At 36.5% G+C, this 17046-nt stretch overlaps 1 protein-coding gene across 1 annotated transcript in view; it reads left to right on the forward strand.

Moving 5' to 3' along the window:
• TBCK (TBC1 domain containing kinase) overlaps positions 1–17046 on the forward strand; it is a 114388-nt gene that overhangs the window by 5198 nt on the left and 92144 nt on the right. The window contains exons 2-3 of the mRNA XM_017852588.1: positions 2394–2615; positions 12277–12349. Of these exons, the coding sequence (XP_017708077.1) occupies positions 2423–2615; positions 12277–12349 (266 nt within the window). The 5' untranslated portion in view covers positions 2394–2422. The remainder of the gene's footprint in view (positions 1–2393; positions 2616–12276; positions 12350–17046) is intronic.

A 17046-nucleotide genomic window follows, 5' to 3' on the forward strand; every position in this document is an offset into this window, starting at 1 on the left:
TTATCAGATTTCTTAATTTTTAACTGTCTGGTAGATAAAAATTTTTGGTGGTTTTAATGTGCAACTCCTTGATTATTCATGAGGTTGTTTATCTTCCCATATATCTATTGGCCATTTGTCTTTATTCTTTTGTTTATTTTTCTGTAACTTGTTTTATGTAATAGATGCAATATCTTCTCAAATCTTTCTATATTTATCAGAGTTAGTTTTTGTGTTTTTTCATAAATTGTTTCAGTTGCTTCCAAAGCCAGATTTTTGGAGGTTTATTTTATTGTTTTCCCTTGATACTGTAGTCTTTCCTCAACTATCTGATGATTCTCAGACAACTCATTATTTAAGAGCTAAGGCTGCCTGGGAGCTTTGCGTATATGGACAGACTTATTGACTGATAACCTTTTGGTTTAGGATGGCTGGGTGCACAGCCAAATCTTAGCTGGGGTCCTACAAATTCCAGAATTGTGAGGAGTTTGCTCTTCTTGCTAGTGTCCATAGCAACTACTGTAGTTCTCAGTTTGTTCAGCTTCTTTAGGAAAGAACCTTTTATTTTCAGAGTGTAAATAACTGCCTATGTTGTAGGACTGGTGGCAGAATTGACGCTTCTAATTATTCAACACTTCACCCTTCTGATTTCAAACCCTCTTTGACTGCTGTTTACCATTGTTCCCGCCTTCTCTAAGTCTGAAACCTCTGAATCTGAAAGGGCCAAACAAACCTCGTGATTAATAGACCGGGCGCGGTGGCTCACGCCTGTAATCCCAGCTGTTTGGGAGGCCGAGGCAGGAGGATCACAAGGTCAGGAGATTGAGATCATCCTGGCTAACACGGTGAAAACCCGTCTCTGCTAAAAATACAAAAAAATTAGCCTGGCGTGGTGGTGGCGCAGTCCCAGCTACTCGGGAGGCTGAGGCAGGAGAATGGCTCACTGAGGCGAAGCTTGCAGTGAGCCGAGATCGCGCCACTGTACTCCAGCCTGGGCGACAGAGCGAGACTCCATCTCAATAAAAAACCCCATAAAACAAAGAAAAACCAAACCTCTTGACTATTGTAGGTTGTAGCTTATTTCTTTCTGCTTCTTGTGACAATACTCTTCCATATATATTTTGTTTTGTACAAGTTTCTAGAAATCTTTCATTACTTCATGGCCTATTTCCTTTTTCTTCCTTGGTAAGGGTTTATACTTTTAAAAATATTTTTAATGATTTCAGTAAGGTTTCTGGTCAGAAAAAAGTGGTTTTATTGAATTGGAATTCCAGCATATTTATCAAAAGCTGAGAAGGGAAAATGCAGGGCTTTACCAGTAGAATGTCTTTTTAGTGAGGTCCATGAGTAAAATATTTTTTACCCGTGTCAGAAGACCTTTTCTGTTTTGCTTTGTTTTGTTTTGTTTTGTTATGGTTGCCTTAATGTGATTCAGATTGATATGGAGCAAGTTTCCTAATCTCCAGGCTACTACCTTACACAACTTTGGGGGCACCGTTTATTTTGGAGTAAGTACAAATAGGATGCCTCATGCTATACACGTAGAACAACTATCTCTAAACTTGAGCCAGTAGCTCTATCAGGATTATTAAAAGGATTAAATCAGATCATACATTATGTAAAACATCTAGCATAAAAATGAAAATTGCTTATTTAATATAGAGCTGTCTTTTAATCTAGTTTAAGGTTTACTACTATTAATAAGGTCCCTGATTAATTACCAGTTGGTATCTATATTCCCTCTTTCCTGACTTACCTCACTGTATGAGAAGGAAGGTTCTTGATGGTATGTGGGTTATTCAATCTTTAGGTAAAGAGAGGAGCCTTATTGGCTGAGTGTGGTGGCTCACGCCTGTAATCCCAGCACTTTGGGAGACCGAGGTGGGTGGATCAGGAGGTCAGGGGTTCAAGTCCAGGCTGGCCAACATAGTGAAACCCCATCTCTACTAAAAATACAAAAAGTTAATTGGGCTTGGTCATGGGTGCCTCTACTCGGGAGGCTGAGGCAGAATTGCTTGAACCCGGGAGGCGGAGGTTGCAGTGAGCGGAGATCGTGCCACTGCACTCCAGCCTGGGTGACAGTGCAAGACTCTGTCTAAAAAAGAAAAGAAGAGCCTTATTAATAATATGAAGATGCAGTAACAAACTTCCTCTACTCTTTAAACTGCCAGATGTCGTTGAGAATGGAATCATCTTTTCTTTTTTATGCCATTGAAAATCTTTGAGTTTGATTCAGAGCTGCAATATAAATTTATGCTGAGGTGTTTTGTCCTCTGATATTTTAGAATTTTCTTACTGTGATATTTTTACTGTGAAGTGTTCAGATTGGCATTTTGCTCCAAGTTGTATGTTAATTGTGTTTAAGGTTTGGTCTGTCTGGCTTAATATTTGGTGTCTGGCTTAATATTTTCCAGATTATCTTAGAAGACCTAGAATTCCAAAAATGTTTCCCCTGGAGGACGCTGAAATGGGAGCCTTTACCTTCTTTGCCTCGGCTCTGCCACATGATGTTTGTGGAAGCAATGGGCTTCCTCTTACACCAAATTCCATCAAAATTTTAGGGCGCTTTCAAATCCTTAAAACCATCACCCATCCCAGACTGTGCCAGTATGTCGATATTTCTAGGGGAAAGCATGGTAAGTTATTTTCTTTTTTTTCCTATTTATGTTCTCTACTTTGTTACCCAAAATTATAAATACTGTATCCACTAAATATATAAAGCTATCATCAGTTCCTGTGCACACATGTCCTTCTTTCTCTCCTCCTTTTCCCCCACCCTGCCTCTCTCTCATACACTTGCCCATTTCTTTGCAAATCTACCAGGTAAAATTCAAACTCTTTACTAGGCTATTGCATGCAAAAATCCTTCATCTAGTCCTTGATCCAGTCTGTGCTGTCCTCTTTCGATGTATTGCTTGTTGTTTCCATTAATTTAACCCTTCATTCCAGCCAAGCTGAGTTGCTTTGAGGTTTTTTGATTCACATATCCTTGATTTTGTTCTTTGCAATTTTCTCTCATGGATTATGCTATGAGGGAGGGTCAAAGGTAACAGAAATTTATACTGAGCAGAGTGGCCAAATATACGCATTCAGTAAGCTATGGGAGGAGTCATGAATATTTATGAAAGGAGGACCATGTGTATGTGCATTTAAACTTCATTCCCCTTCAAGCCGCTTCATGGGTCCCACATATAAAAAATGGCAACGTTGGCATGATCTGACGGTCATGATCCGAGGGTGGAGTTTTTGACCCTCTGACGTCAAAGGTGGAGCAGAGGACACGAAAACCCTTACTGCTCATTCTTGGTAGACTGGCCAGAACCACTCCATGATTGGTTATCAGGCAAATGGTTGCTTATCAGGCAAAAAAGAAGGGGTAGTGTCAGACAGTTGGTTGATATCAGTTGTGAAATCTTTTGAAAGGGCTGGTTTTCGCTAAGTCCCTAGGGAAGAAAGCCTAATCATGGTTAAGAAGGTGGTATAATGAGATAGTCTGACCCTAAGTCCTATCATGGCTGAGAACTCAGTTTTCAAAGTTATTCTGGGGTCCCCTTGGCCAAGAGATGGTCCCTTTAGTCAGTTGAAGGGCTTTGAAGATTACTTTTAGTTTACAGTAAACATGTAAGGAAATGAAATTTTAAGTTTAAAATTGTAGCTTCAGTAGGCTTTAGGAAGTCTGTGAACCCCTCAAATTACTAGAAAATTGTATATGTGTGTATACATATGTACACGTGTTTGCTGAATAATGAAAATTCATAGTTTTTCACAGATTTGCAAAAAGGATTCCTAATGTAAAAAAAAAAAAAGAGAGGGGAGAGGGGTCTTAAAAGCACTGGTGTAGAGTATCAAGGGGTATGGAGAGATCATCTTCTTTACTTAAGGCTAACTTGAGAAGTTCTAATGTCAGGTCCTAGTCTTTTCAAAATTGATTTAACCTGCACCTAGTGTTGCACCATGTCATATATTTACCAGTCAGGAGACCCACAGTCAGGGCCACTGTGTGGGGTTTTGCCACACTGCATAAAAGCTTCTGGATAATGGAGTAAGTGGGAGCTGAAGTCTGATTCTCTGATTTATTCTAGGGGGAGGGGTGCTTTTTCTAATTTGCTTAAAGAGAACTGTGAAAGCTAGTGGTAACTGTATCTATAGTAGACTACAGATAGCTCCAGCCATTTGCTGAAAGCCCAGAAAATAACTTTTGGTGAGTTAATTTTTGTTCAAAAAAGAATTTTTTGCCAAAGATTTTATTTGTTACCTGGCTTCAATGACATTAAGTAGATGTTGAAAATTATGGGGATCATTTGGGGCTTTTTACATCACCAAGCAATGTAATAGATATTTTCAATCCCTGTATACTTCAATACCATATTACCCTTAATTCAGCTATAGATTCTAAAAAATTGCCAGTTGTAGAGTTGGCCTATTTCCAAAACCATTCTTTGGTTGTCAGTACAGTAGATGCTCAGTATTAACCATGGGTGGTGAACATCTGTAAATTTGGCAGAGGCCTGTCTTTCCAAACTCTTGCCACCAAGAGCCTTTTGTTTATTCCCACTGTATCTGGAAGCTCCTTTGGAGTTTCACTTTATGTATTTGGGGTTTTTCCTCTGACCAATTTTTCCTAAGCCTTTTCCCAATTGACAAAATAGTCCTAAAGCTCCTTCTTTTCCTTCCTCTACCTAACTTGGCCTCTATAAACACTGAATTAGGAACTGTGTTATAGCATGATTCTCTTTGGGGAGCATTCTTGCTAATTTTGCCCATGAACCTTCTTTTTGATTATCAAAGTCAGGTAGGAACTGATCCCCTTAGAAACTGTAATTGTTTTACTGATTGTTGTTCTCTGAGGCCAGTTCAACGGTATGGTTAGTTCCCTTAGCCCTGTCCATCATATTGCTGTTTACTCTGCTTCCCTGACTTGCCCTGCTCCTCATGTATCTCAGCAGCCCTCTCTGCTAGGGTAACGTAGGTCATGAATATATGTAAAGTTTATATATTTTAAGTCTAGTTGTCTGAAATGAAAATATCGATTGTCATTAGGCTAGGGAATTTGATTATTTTGTTTTTATTGGCAATGTTTAACATTCTGAAAAGTTGTGTATATGAGGAATAATTTACTGTTAGAGTAACTGCTTATGCAAAAGTCTGTTTGTTCTAAAACATTCTAGTCAGTTCAGTTGCATCTACTTTGAAAAATTTGAAAAGTTTCTGCTGAACAATCTCCTTAGTGAAAGTATTTCTCAGTGTGAACACCTATTTTTCAATGGTGTAATACCACATAACCTTGATTTGTGTCTTCTCAAAGAATTTTGATTTTGATTCTACTTTTCCTCTTTTATTCCGTTTTTGCTATGCAGATATCTTACTATTGTTAGTCATGCCCCCTCCCACCCTGCATGTTATTAAGTCAATAACAATTAACTTCTTACTTGGAGTCACATACACCTCTTACATGTGGTCTGTTTTAGTAACAATATGTTTTCACATATTATGTTAGCTCAGAAGTCAAGGTTTCACTGTTTTCTATAGATCATTCAAAACTAATCAAAGATGATAATATTTTCTTGCTAACTCAGCAGGATGAAGTTTTTAATCTCAGGAATGGTAGACACTTTATTAGAATTTCAGAACTTTTTTTCTAATAGAAGAAAATATCTTTAGGAGAAAAGAAGCCAGTAAAGGCTGAAAATACTATGTTAACAAATTTTCTTTTCTTTTGAGCTTGAAATCTCAGCTGTGTTTAGAAGCAGAGTGAAGATTATAAATGGTAGTGCATCCTTTTAATTTGGTATTGATTATCCAGAAATCTTTCAAGGATTGCTGGTGAAATCAAGAATAAAATATTTTATTTGAAATTAGAATATAAGAATAATGTATTCTGTATCTCTAGCTATAAATTTTCATCTGTGTTTGTATTAGTTTCATAAGCGAACAACACTTACTCTAATCATATATAATATACGTTATATAAGTATATTAAAAATATTGCTGAGAATTGGTGTGCATGATTGTGGGGGCTGCTAGGCAAGTTTGAAATTCGTGAGGAAGGTCATCAAGAAGGACAAGCTAAACTCTTGGGCAGAGGCTGAAGCTGTCATCCACAAGTGGAATTTATTCTTCTTCAGGGAAGCTTCAGTTCTGCTCATAGTTATTTATTTTTTATTTATTTATTTTTCAGAGACAGGAGTCTCACTATATTGCCCAAGCTGGTTTTGAACTCCTGGTTTGAAGTGATACTCCTGTTTCAGCCTCTCCTGTAGCTGGGATTATAGGTGTGAGCCAGTGTACCTGGCTTTCAATTCTGCTCTTAAAGGCTATTAAACTGATTGAATCAGGATTATCCAGATTATCTAGGATAATTTCCCTTCAAGTAAACTGATTATAGACTTTATTCATTTGCAAAATAATTTCACAGCAACATTCAGATTAGTATTTGATTGAATGACTGGATCCTATAGTCTAGCCAAGTTGACTCATAAAACTGACCATTGCAGTGTTCTGGTACCAATACTATTCTTTAAGCATAGTATTTTTCTTTGTTGGTTTTGAACTGTATAAACACTTACTGAAATATCATATTTTAAAGGTGATGAGCTAGTCTCGATTTTTACTGTGAATAACAAAAGTGATGCAGTAAATATATTCTAACAACCATTTATATTATTTTAAGGGATTCATGATTCACCTCTTTCTCTAAATTTAAAAAAAAAAACGCTACTTTTAAAAACTTTATTTTACTTTCCCTACCCCTTATTCAACTCCTTTATTCTTGCTTAAATGTGTGTTCTCTTCGGTTTCTTAGTGTTAACTTTGTATTAGCCTGTTTTCGTGCTGCTGATAAAGACATACCCGAGACTGGGCAATTTATACAAGAAAAACCTTTAATGGATTTATAGTTCCATGTGGCTGGTGAGGCCTCACAGTCGTGGTGGAAGGCAAGAAGGAGCAATTCACGTCTTACATGGATAGCAGCAGGCTGAAAAAAGAGAGCTTGTGCAAGGAAACTCCCCCTTATAGAACCATCAGAGCTCATGAGACTTATTAATTATCACAAGAACAGGCAAAGACCTGGCCCTGTGATTCAGTTACCTCCCACTAGGTCCCTCCCACAACACATGAGAATTCAAGATGAGATTTGGGTGGGAACACAGCCAAACCCTATCAAACTTAAAACACACAATTTGGGCTAGAGACACTACATCATACTTGGGGTTCCTCAAATCTTTGTTAGAAGAAAGACTATTTCACAATTATTATATATTCTACTCTTTAAAGTTCATCTTAGCATCACTTTTTTTTTTATAAATAATGCTACTACATTGATGATTTATATTTGGCACATTATGTTTCCCAAATGCTTTATTCAGTGAAATTATATTGTTTTTATAACATGTTATTTTTAAACAGTGGTCCAGAGATTTTAGAATGAAGACTCTCGAAAGATTTCTTTAAAAAACATGGTTCATACTGGAAATATTGTTTGGTATACACTACATTATCTCTGGGAGAAACTTTGATGTTCTGCCGAGGATTATGGCTCTGCAGTATTAAAACTACGCTTAATAGTTCCATAGAATCTTGAAGCTTTGGCAAACACTTGTTTATGATATTTTGAAGGGGTTTCCAAAAGCCTGAAAAATTTTAGTTGTGCCAGATAATTTGGAATCTCTTACAGATATGGAGCATTATGAATATCCAATTTAAAATGGTTCATTAATGGAATATGCACATTTTAATAAATTATTTTATTTTTGTTTTACATGAAAGTCAGTGCTACTGAGTTATACTGAGTTTATAATATGGGCATGTAATTTTCTACACGGGACAGAGCTCTGTTTATTTAGTGACTGTGGTCATATGAGATTCTTCATTTCTAATGGCCACATCATGCCTTTTCTAAAGCTAATTCATTTAACAGTTATCTTTATATTACATGCCTGTATGTTGTAGGTGACATTCTACACACATGTGATGCAGTACACCTGTGTGCACTAGGCACCTGTGATGTACTACTGTGATGCACCTGTGTGCAACTACTGATGCACTGCAAGGCACCTGTGATGAGACCTACCTCATTCCTGCCATCACAAAATATATTATCTGATAGGAAAAAAGATATCACAGTAGTTCCCCCTTTTCCTCAGGGGATATGTTCCAAGAAGTTTCCTGCCACTCCAATTGGATGTCTGAAACAGGATTGTGCAGAATCTGATTCTCATCAGTCATAACATGTTTCTGTGTATGTCTTCTACCCACAAATTTAATGCCTTTTCCATCTTAGATAGGTACCTGTCTTGCACTGTGGTAATAATTTTGTAGTTTGAGGCATGACAACAAAACTAGCATGATTTTCTTTTTTCTTAAATTTCACGAATAGAAAATTTCTTACCATATATCTTAACAACTGATTTTTTTTTTCTTTCCTTATCAAGTTGAGAACTTTCACCTTTTCACTTGAAGGAAACACTTTACGTCTTCTTTTTATTGTTGTTGTTTTTAAGACAGAGTCTCACTGTGTTGCCCAGGCTGGAGTGCAGTGGCATGATCTTGGCTCACTGCAAGCTCCGCCTCCCAGGTTCATGCCATTCTCCTGCCTCAGCCTGTAGCTGGGACTACAGGCGCCTGCCACCACGCCTGGCTAATTTTTTTTTTTTTTTTTTTGTTTTTAGTAGAGATGAGATTTCACCATGTTAGCTAGGGTGGTTTCCTGACCTCGTGACCCGCCCACTTCGGCCTCCCAAAGTGCTGGGATTACAAGCTTGAGCCAGCACACCCAGCCACGTCTTCTTTTTGGCATATATTAATTGCTGGTGAGAGATTTCATTATGCTACTCAGAATGGCATGCAATTTAAAACTTAGAAATTGTTTATTTCTAGAATATTCCATTTAAAATTTTTGCAAACTGCAGAAAGTAAAACCATGAATAAGTTGGAGTTATTGATGATGCTGGCTGGACCAAAATAAAAATGCATACAAATTATTAGAGTTGAAACAAGTGCTACGAAAGAAAATTAAAATGTGGAATAGAGCATGTTGTAGGAGAGCAAATTGATGTTGGGAGGTCCAGAAAAGTTTCCCTTGAGGAAGTCACATTTAACTGAGCCCTGAATAATGAATAATAATAAAAACTAACAATTAGCTAGTGCTTGTTATGTGCCAGACATTACTCTAGGCTTTTATTATATATTAACTCTTTTCAACCTCACAACAACCCTGTGAGGTAGGTGGCTATTCTTCTCTTCATCTTACAGAAAAAAAACTGGCATAGAGAGGTTAGAAAATTTCCCTGCGGTCACATAGTTAATTAGTAGTAAAACTGGGATTTGATCCCAGATAAAATAGTCTATACTCTTTTTTTTTTTTTTTTTTTTTTTTTTTTGAGACGGAGTCTTGCTCTGTCGCCCAGGCTGGAGTGCAGTGGCCGGATCTCAGCTCACTGCAAGCTCCGCCTCCTGGGTTCACGCTATTCTCCTGCCTCAGCCTCCGGAGTAGCTGGGACTACAGGCGCCCGCCACCTCGCCCGGCTAGTTTTTTTGTATTTTTTAGTAGAGACGGGGTTTCACCGTGTTAGCCAGGATGGTCTCGATCTCCTGACCTCGTGATCCGCCCGTCTCGGCCTCCCAAAGTACTGGGATTACAGGCTTGAGCCACCGCGCCCGGCCAGTAGTCTATACTCTTAACCACTATGTGGGAAAGATCATTTGAGGCAGTAAGAACCCATGTGTAAGTGCCCTAAGGCAGGAAGCCAGAAGGAAGATCAGTGTGATGGAAGTTGGTAAACTAAGATGAAATAACATAGATGAAGCTAGAGAGGGAGTTCCATATTCAGACTTCTTATGATTTTATCACTTGGGCTTTAGTGCGAAAATATGTTGGAAAGAAATAGGAATTAATGTGAGAAGATCAGTTAAAAGATTGTTGTAGTTCTCTAATGAGATGATGCTGGCTGGGCCCAGATTGTGGCAGATGGAGCAAACTATATAGATTCTAGAAATATTTGAGAGATAAAAATAGCAGTACTCTGTTTATTTGGATTTGAGAAGGGGAGATTACTGTTTAGTTTCTAGCTAGAGCAGTTGACTGGATAGTGATATCATTGACTGAAATAGTATTAAAGGGGACAGACTTTAACAGTAAATTATAAGTTGAGTTTTGGTTCTCTTGAGTTTCAGGTGACTTTTATATTAAAAACCTGTAATATGGGCTATAAAAGCCTGCAGTTCAGAAGAGAGTTTTGGGCTTGCAATAAAATCTCAGAGTTTTTCAGCCTTGCGAATAGATGAGAAAACAGGAAAAAAGACCCTGAATCAAAGGTGGAGAAACTGGTAGCATTTCAATTTGGGTAGAAGAGGTAAAGATTTACAGAGGATACTGAGGGGAGGGAGCCAGATAAATGTAAGGAAAATGGACAAAACATGGTAAGATGAAAAGCAAAGGAATGCAGTTTCTTGTTTTGGTTTTCTGATAAGGTTGACAGCTTTTTTCTTCTGGAATTTTACCATTGTACTAAATTGCTTGGAGCTTACCTTTGCATACTCTTTTCTTTATTAAGTAAATAACTTGACCTTTTATTTCATGGTTTCCTTTCCTTTTCTTTTCTTTTTTTCTCATTAAATGTTCTTTTAAAGTTAATTTTCTTTAAATTCCTGTTAAATATTCCTGTTCACCTCCCTCTCTAGCTTCATCATTTGCTATTTCATTTTATTCCTATTCCTCTACGATTGAAATCTTTTATCAAAAAATGATAATATTCATAGATAGCATTTTTAATTTTTGTGTTTCAGATCATTCTGTATAATCCCATTTTGCTAGACAGAGTAAACTTAGATATGATCCAAGATAATACTTTGCTCCGACACTTGACATGCCTGCCTGAACACAATTGTCCATCTCTCCTTCCCCTATTCAAGACCATGCCTTAATCCAGTCATTACTGAACTATTTTATATACTAGATTTCCTACTCTGAACTCCCTCTTTCCCATCTTCTTCTGTCTCTTTTTTCTACCTTGGCTACTTTTTCACTTTCACCAAACTTTCATTTTACAGTTATCATTATTCCTAGTTTCTTTGCACCTTTACTTTATCTAGTCTCAGTCTGTCATTGTGTTTTGTGTTCAACTTCTTCCTTATTTTACTTAGAATCCATTTTGCATAGATACTGACAACACTCCAACTTCTTTTGAACCAAAATCCTCAAATAACCTTGTCAAATCCCCAAAAGCTTGGAAACCCAGTTGTACTTTTCTTTTGTTCCTCTTAAGATTCATTGTCAAACATCATGTTGCTGACTTGCGTTAATGGATGAGGCAAAAAAAAAGTATGGACTGGCCCTTAGAACTGTGCCATCTTGATCAGTTGATCTGTGGGAAAATAAAAATGACATCATAATGTTGATCATGTCTACCACTGTTTTATATTATTTAATCTCAGCAGACCCTGTGATGTTACAAACTACAGTTGACCCTTGAACAACATGGGTTTGGATGCACACATCCACTTAAATATGCAGATTTTTTTTCCAATGAATTTATATTGGAAAATTCTTTGGACATTTTTGACAATTTGAAAAAACTCATTGATGAACCATGTAGCCTAGAAATATAGAAAAAAAATAAAAAGATGTGTCATGGATACATAAAATAAATGTAGATACTATTCTGTTTATGTGTTGTCAATAAGGCTTCCAGTCAAGAGTAGGCAATTAATAGTTAAGTTTTGGGAGAGTCAAAAGTTATAGGTGATTTTTGACTGTGTATGGAGTTGGCACCTTTAAGAAACCCCTGCGTTGTTCAAGTGTTAACAATAATTCTAGGTTGATTTTCTTTCTCTGTAGTTATGATTCGGATCATTTCTACTTTTTTTCAAGTTTCTGAATGCAATTTCAAAGATCTGTGTTTAAAACCAGAGTGTCAGGCAATCTGTACCTAGCTCCTTACTTTCCCCTTCTTTCAACATTCTTTATATATTAATCTAATCTTTTACTTCTTTCTTCCAATCTGTGTCAGAAGAAGGGTGAGTTATTTTTTCCCCAAGGACAGTCTTTCTGCCTGTTTTCCTGATGGACATAAGAAAACTCTAGCAGAAGAAAATACAAGATAAAAAAATAGTTATTGTTTTATTAGATGTTTATTATCCTATATACTTGGTAATAATGTAGTTAATATAGAGTTTGAAAATCTCTTTTAAAATATTGTTATGGGTGTTATATGCTAATATCATCAGTAGAGAATATTATTTTGTTTTTAACATGTCTGATTGATAAAATATAACATGGGTTTGCTTTGTTTTACTCAGAACGACTAGTGGTCGTGGCTGAACATTGTGAACGTAGTCTGGAAGACTTGCTTCGAGAAAGGAAACCTGTGAGGTACTGTAGAGTATCAGAACAATTAAATGAAAAGCAGAACTTGGCAAACAAAAAGGCATTTTGTTTAAACTGCAGGGTTTTGGTTTCTTTTGTTACTTAATGATAAAAGTAGGTGCAAATTTTCATTTGAGAAAATTTAATTTACAGATTACATAGGAATTCAATGTTAACATAGTCCAGTGTTCATCTTTTGTGAGGTAGGCATTCTCTGAAATATTTCAAAAAAATTCTTCAAAAGGGGATATATAAAAATTTGAAACCTTCTTAGTACTAAGCATTTCAGTAGCTGAGATTAAGATTATTTTCCTGTATTTTTAGTAGAGAGGAGCTTCACTGTTTTGGCCAGGCTGGTCTCAAACCCCTGACCTTGTGATCCACCCACTTCAGACTCCCAAAGTGCTGGGATTCCAGGCATGAGCCACCGCACTGGGCATGGTGGTGCATGCCTGTAGTCCCAGCTACCTGGCATGCTGAGGCAGGAGAATTGCTTGAACCAGGGGGGCGGAGGTTGTGGTGAGCCGAGATGCACCACTGCACTCCAGCCTGGGCAACAGAGTGAGATTCCATCTCAAAAAAATAAAAATAAAAAAAGGATTATTTTCCTGAAAGGAACACCTGGTAACTTCAAATAGGATACTTGTATTCCTAGGCACACAGTGAACTGTGTTAAATAAAGGTCACATTGAAGACTAGGGAGAAATACTAATCATAGCTTGGATAGAATTTAATGATACAGTTTAAATGCAATTATTGCAAAGACTCAATAAATTTACTCTTTTGGCAAGGAAAGTATGTGGTCTAAACTTTTATTACAAATATACTATTAACTTTTCACAGATTTTCTGAAGTGACCTTAAAATTATCAAAAAACTTTTTTAATGTATAAGTCACATTGTATTAAACCAATAAAAACCAAAAAAAACACTCATCTTGCCATGAGTGTTTATAGAATTATTATTATCCATCCTAGTTTTGAAAAATATTGTTACTCTGATTGGTTAATAGTTTTCCATTACCACAATATTCTAGATGAAAAATATTTTTCAAGGAAAGAAAAACATTTATCTTAATAATTGGTAGTAATTTGATAGAAGCAAGACAAATAAATTGAATACAAGTGCTATTATTGCTCTTTTAAATGATTGGGTTTTTGGTGGCCTCTGGAATGAAAAATGCAGATACCATGTATATACCAGCAGTCCACAACCTTTTGGCACCAGGGACCGGTTTTGTGAAAGACAGGTTTTCCATGGTTGGAGGGTGGAGGGATGATTTCAGGATGATACAAGTGCATTACATTTATTGTGTACTTTATTACTATTTTTATTATATTATAATATATAATGAAGTAATTATACAACTCACCATAATGTAGAGTCAGTGGGAGCCCTGAGCTTGCTTTCCTGCAACTAGAAGGTTCTCTCTGGGGATGATGGGAGACAGTGACACCCAAAGTCTGTTGTTCATGTTCAGTCTGCTCTGTAATCTCGTTTTGGTTTGCTGTCACTGCAGAAAACCCTGCTTCACAAAGATAGGATGTTGGAAATGGAAGCAGGCTTTTCAGTGCTTTTGTGCCAGTCTCAGGATATTCTGTCTTGATTTTAATCTAGAATGTATGGAGATTTGATATTGTCTAGTTGATCCTCTTCTAGCACAGATGAAGTCAATTCACCTGGCTTATTCACAAATGGGTTGTGGATCTATTCCTTCCCAGTTCAGGGGTCCTTTGTGGTTGGGAAGTAATGTTTAAACTCTTTTGAAAGCTGAGATAAGTGTTCCTGCACCAGTTGGGAGAAAGAAGGCCCTGGCTCAACCTCTTTCAAAATCTTTGCTAATGTTTGAAACATGTATTGTACTAAAATGTCATAGTAGTAATTTGCTACTACAACTTAAGCCTGTCTTGAAGCTCCAGATCTCACTAGAAAATCAAGCATTCTTTCTTAGTATTAATGGCCGTAAAACTCTTTTGAGAATTTATATTACAAAAGCAGAACATAAGTTTGTGTTATGAGGTGTTAGCAGTTTTGTATTTTATAGAGTAATGTTATTTGTGTGGCTAGTTGGCTAACCTGGTTTAAAGGAGAAAAATATTCAACATTTTCTTTAGAATCCATTCAGGCTTTAATATAAGGAATTAATTTTGAGACAGCTGCTGTCTTTCCAGTGGCTTTTATGTTATCTGTGCCAGAGTTCAGTCTTGCCAACATTTCTCTTCAGTTCAAGTTAAATGATCACAATTATTTTTTGAAAACATAGAATTATAAAATTAAACTCCTGTAGTGATTAGGTTCCAAGAAAAAAGTATAGCATTTAGATTTGTTTGAGGTCATCTCACATTTAGTGCCTGTTTATCTTCCTAATACTACCCTAACGCCAGATTCAAGAGACTAAGAAGTGGAGAAATTTAGATCTCAACTCCTCTTTGAAATGCTTTCCAGAGAATATTTAAAAAACAAATATACCTTTATCACTGCTATCAAAGCAGGCATGAGGGAATTGTTTTTCTTTTAAGTCTAGGTGCTGTGTGGAAAGTGTTTCTCTTTTGCGTTAGAATTATTCAGAGCATATACTTTTGCTTAACCTATAAAAGTATCAGCAAATGTAGCTCATGGACAGATATTCAGCAGAGTTTTGATACTTGTAGTAGAGTTTCCACATTGTGTTAAATTCGCAAGTGAATGCAGGGTGGGCAGTAGAGCCATATTCCTTTAACAAAATGTAGTTTGTCACATTTTTAGGGTTATGGTTTTGAAAATTTACCAGAATACCATTAGTATTGCAGAGGTTATACATGAAGATTTTGATGGGAAGCAGACAATGTCTGCAGCTGTTTACTAGCCTGAAGGAAAACATGATCTGACTTACTCAAATTAGTAAGTTTTATTTTCCCCTGGTAAAACATTGCCTACTCACTGAATGAGATACTCACAAGAATTTGGACACATTCTGGAATGTGGTCCAGAGTTGAATAATGAGCTACAGGTTGTAGTAATCAGAAATAGATATTAGATACTCTTATTTTATAATATAAACTGATGATGGATGTTGAAGCTTTCATATCTTTTTACTTTTAAGGACCCTAGTTTCAAAATGCATTTGAAATTATGGTAGTGAAGTCATGTGAATTAGAGATTTATATAACTGATCTATATTTCTCTTCTTGTTTTACATGTTTTGTTCGAAGAAGGAAAATAATACCGAAAGATGCTCTACATTTAGGCTTGTTATCTTGCAACAGACTTGCTTTCTGCCTCTCTTGTACCTTGTATTTTACTAATTGCCAAGTGTTGTTAATACAACCTTGGCAATAGTTCTCACATATCTCTGTCCTATACATTCTTTAGTTTAAATCTTCACTAACAAACAGCTTGACTATTGCATTGTAATGTTCTAACTGGTCTTCCTGGCTTTAGCCATACTTCAGTCCCCCCACTTTTTCTGCTATATTAATATTTTTGAAGATCAGTCCATTCTGTGTTCAAAAACACTTGGAGGTTCTCCATTTCCTTTCCCCTCCCCGCCGAGGAAAAGGCATCTTATTAGCATAGGATCTGACTTCAATCTAACTCTCTAATTAAATAACTCTAATTACTACTACTGCTTCTCTTAATATTACTGTCTCTCTCTTATTATTTCCAGTGTGCCTAAATTGTGCAATTAGTTTTCATTATTCCTAATATACATTGAGTTGAGGAGAGCGAATGCCAAAATTTTGAAATATACCATAAAAACTGAACTGTCTTTTTGCCCAACGCTATTATCTCCAATCGTTAGCATAATGTACAACACTTCTTCTTCAAGTAATACATCTTACAGTTTCCCTTCATACTCTTCTTCTCAACCAAAGCAAAAATTATATTTTCCTCCTCCAAATGCCTATCTTACATTGTAACCCTCTAGTAGTAAGACATCTTTCCCCCCTTCAGGCTTGTAATTGTTTGCCTACAACTATAGAATTAAGGAAGGAATTCTTTATCTTTTCTAATTAACGTTTTTGACATACATACTGTAATTTATTCTGTCTCCTAAAATTGTAAGTATAAAAATTTCCATTTAGTAAATGTGTGTCAAATGAGCTATTGAATGAATTAATTATATTTTTAGGTTAGTCATGCAGTTTGAATGTTTCCCTATGATCGTTCTTTTAATCATGTGCTACAATTTTATTTCTCAAACCAATGCATTTTGGTGAAAGTGTGATGCAAATATGAATTTCTTTATGATATTCCTAGAAATGTTTTTTGAAAATAAAATTATACTCGTCATTTACATCAAGTATAACTCCCAATGCAATCCCTCCCCCCTCCCCCCTCCCTATAATAGGCCCTGGTGTGTGATGTTCCCCTTCCCGAGTCCAAGTGATCTCATTGTTCAGTTCCCACCTATAAGTGAGAACATGCGGTGTTTGGTTTTCTGTTCTTGCGATAGTTTGCTGAGAATGATGGTTTCCAGCTGCATCCATGTCCCTACAAAGGACACAAACTCATCCTTTTTTATGGCTGCATAGTATTCCATGGTGTATATGTGCCACATTTTCTTAATCCAGTCTGTCACAGATGGACATTTGGGTTGATTCCAAGTCCTTGCTATCGCGAATAGTGCCGCAATGAACATACGTGTGCATGTGTCTTTATAACAGCATGATTTATAATCCTTTGGTTGCATGTGTCTTTATAAGATGGCTGGGTCATATGGTA

This window comes from Rhinopithecus bieti, unplaced genomic scaffold (genome assembly GCF_001698545.2).
Source record: "Rhinopithecus bieti isolate Rb0 unplaced genomic scaffold, ASM169854v2 scaffold_35305, whole genome shotgun sequence".
In the NCBI taxonomy this organism is placed as follows: Eukaryota; Metazoa; Chordata; class Mammalia; order Primates; family Cercopithecidae; genus Rhinopithecus; species Rhinopithecus bieti.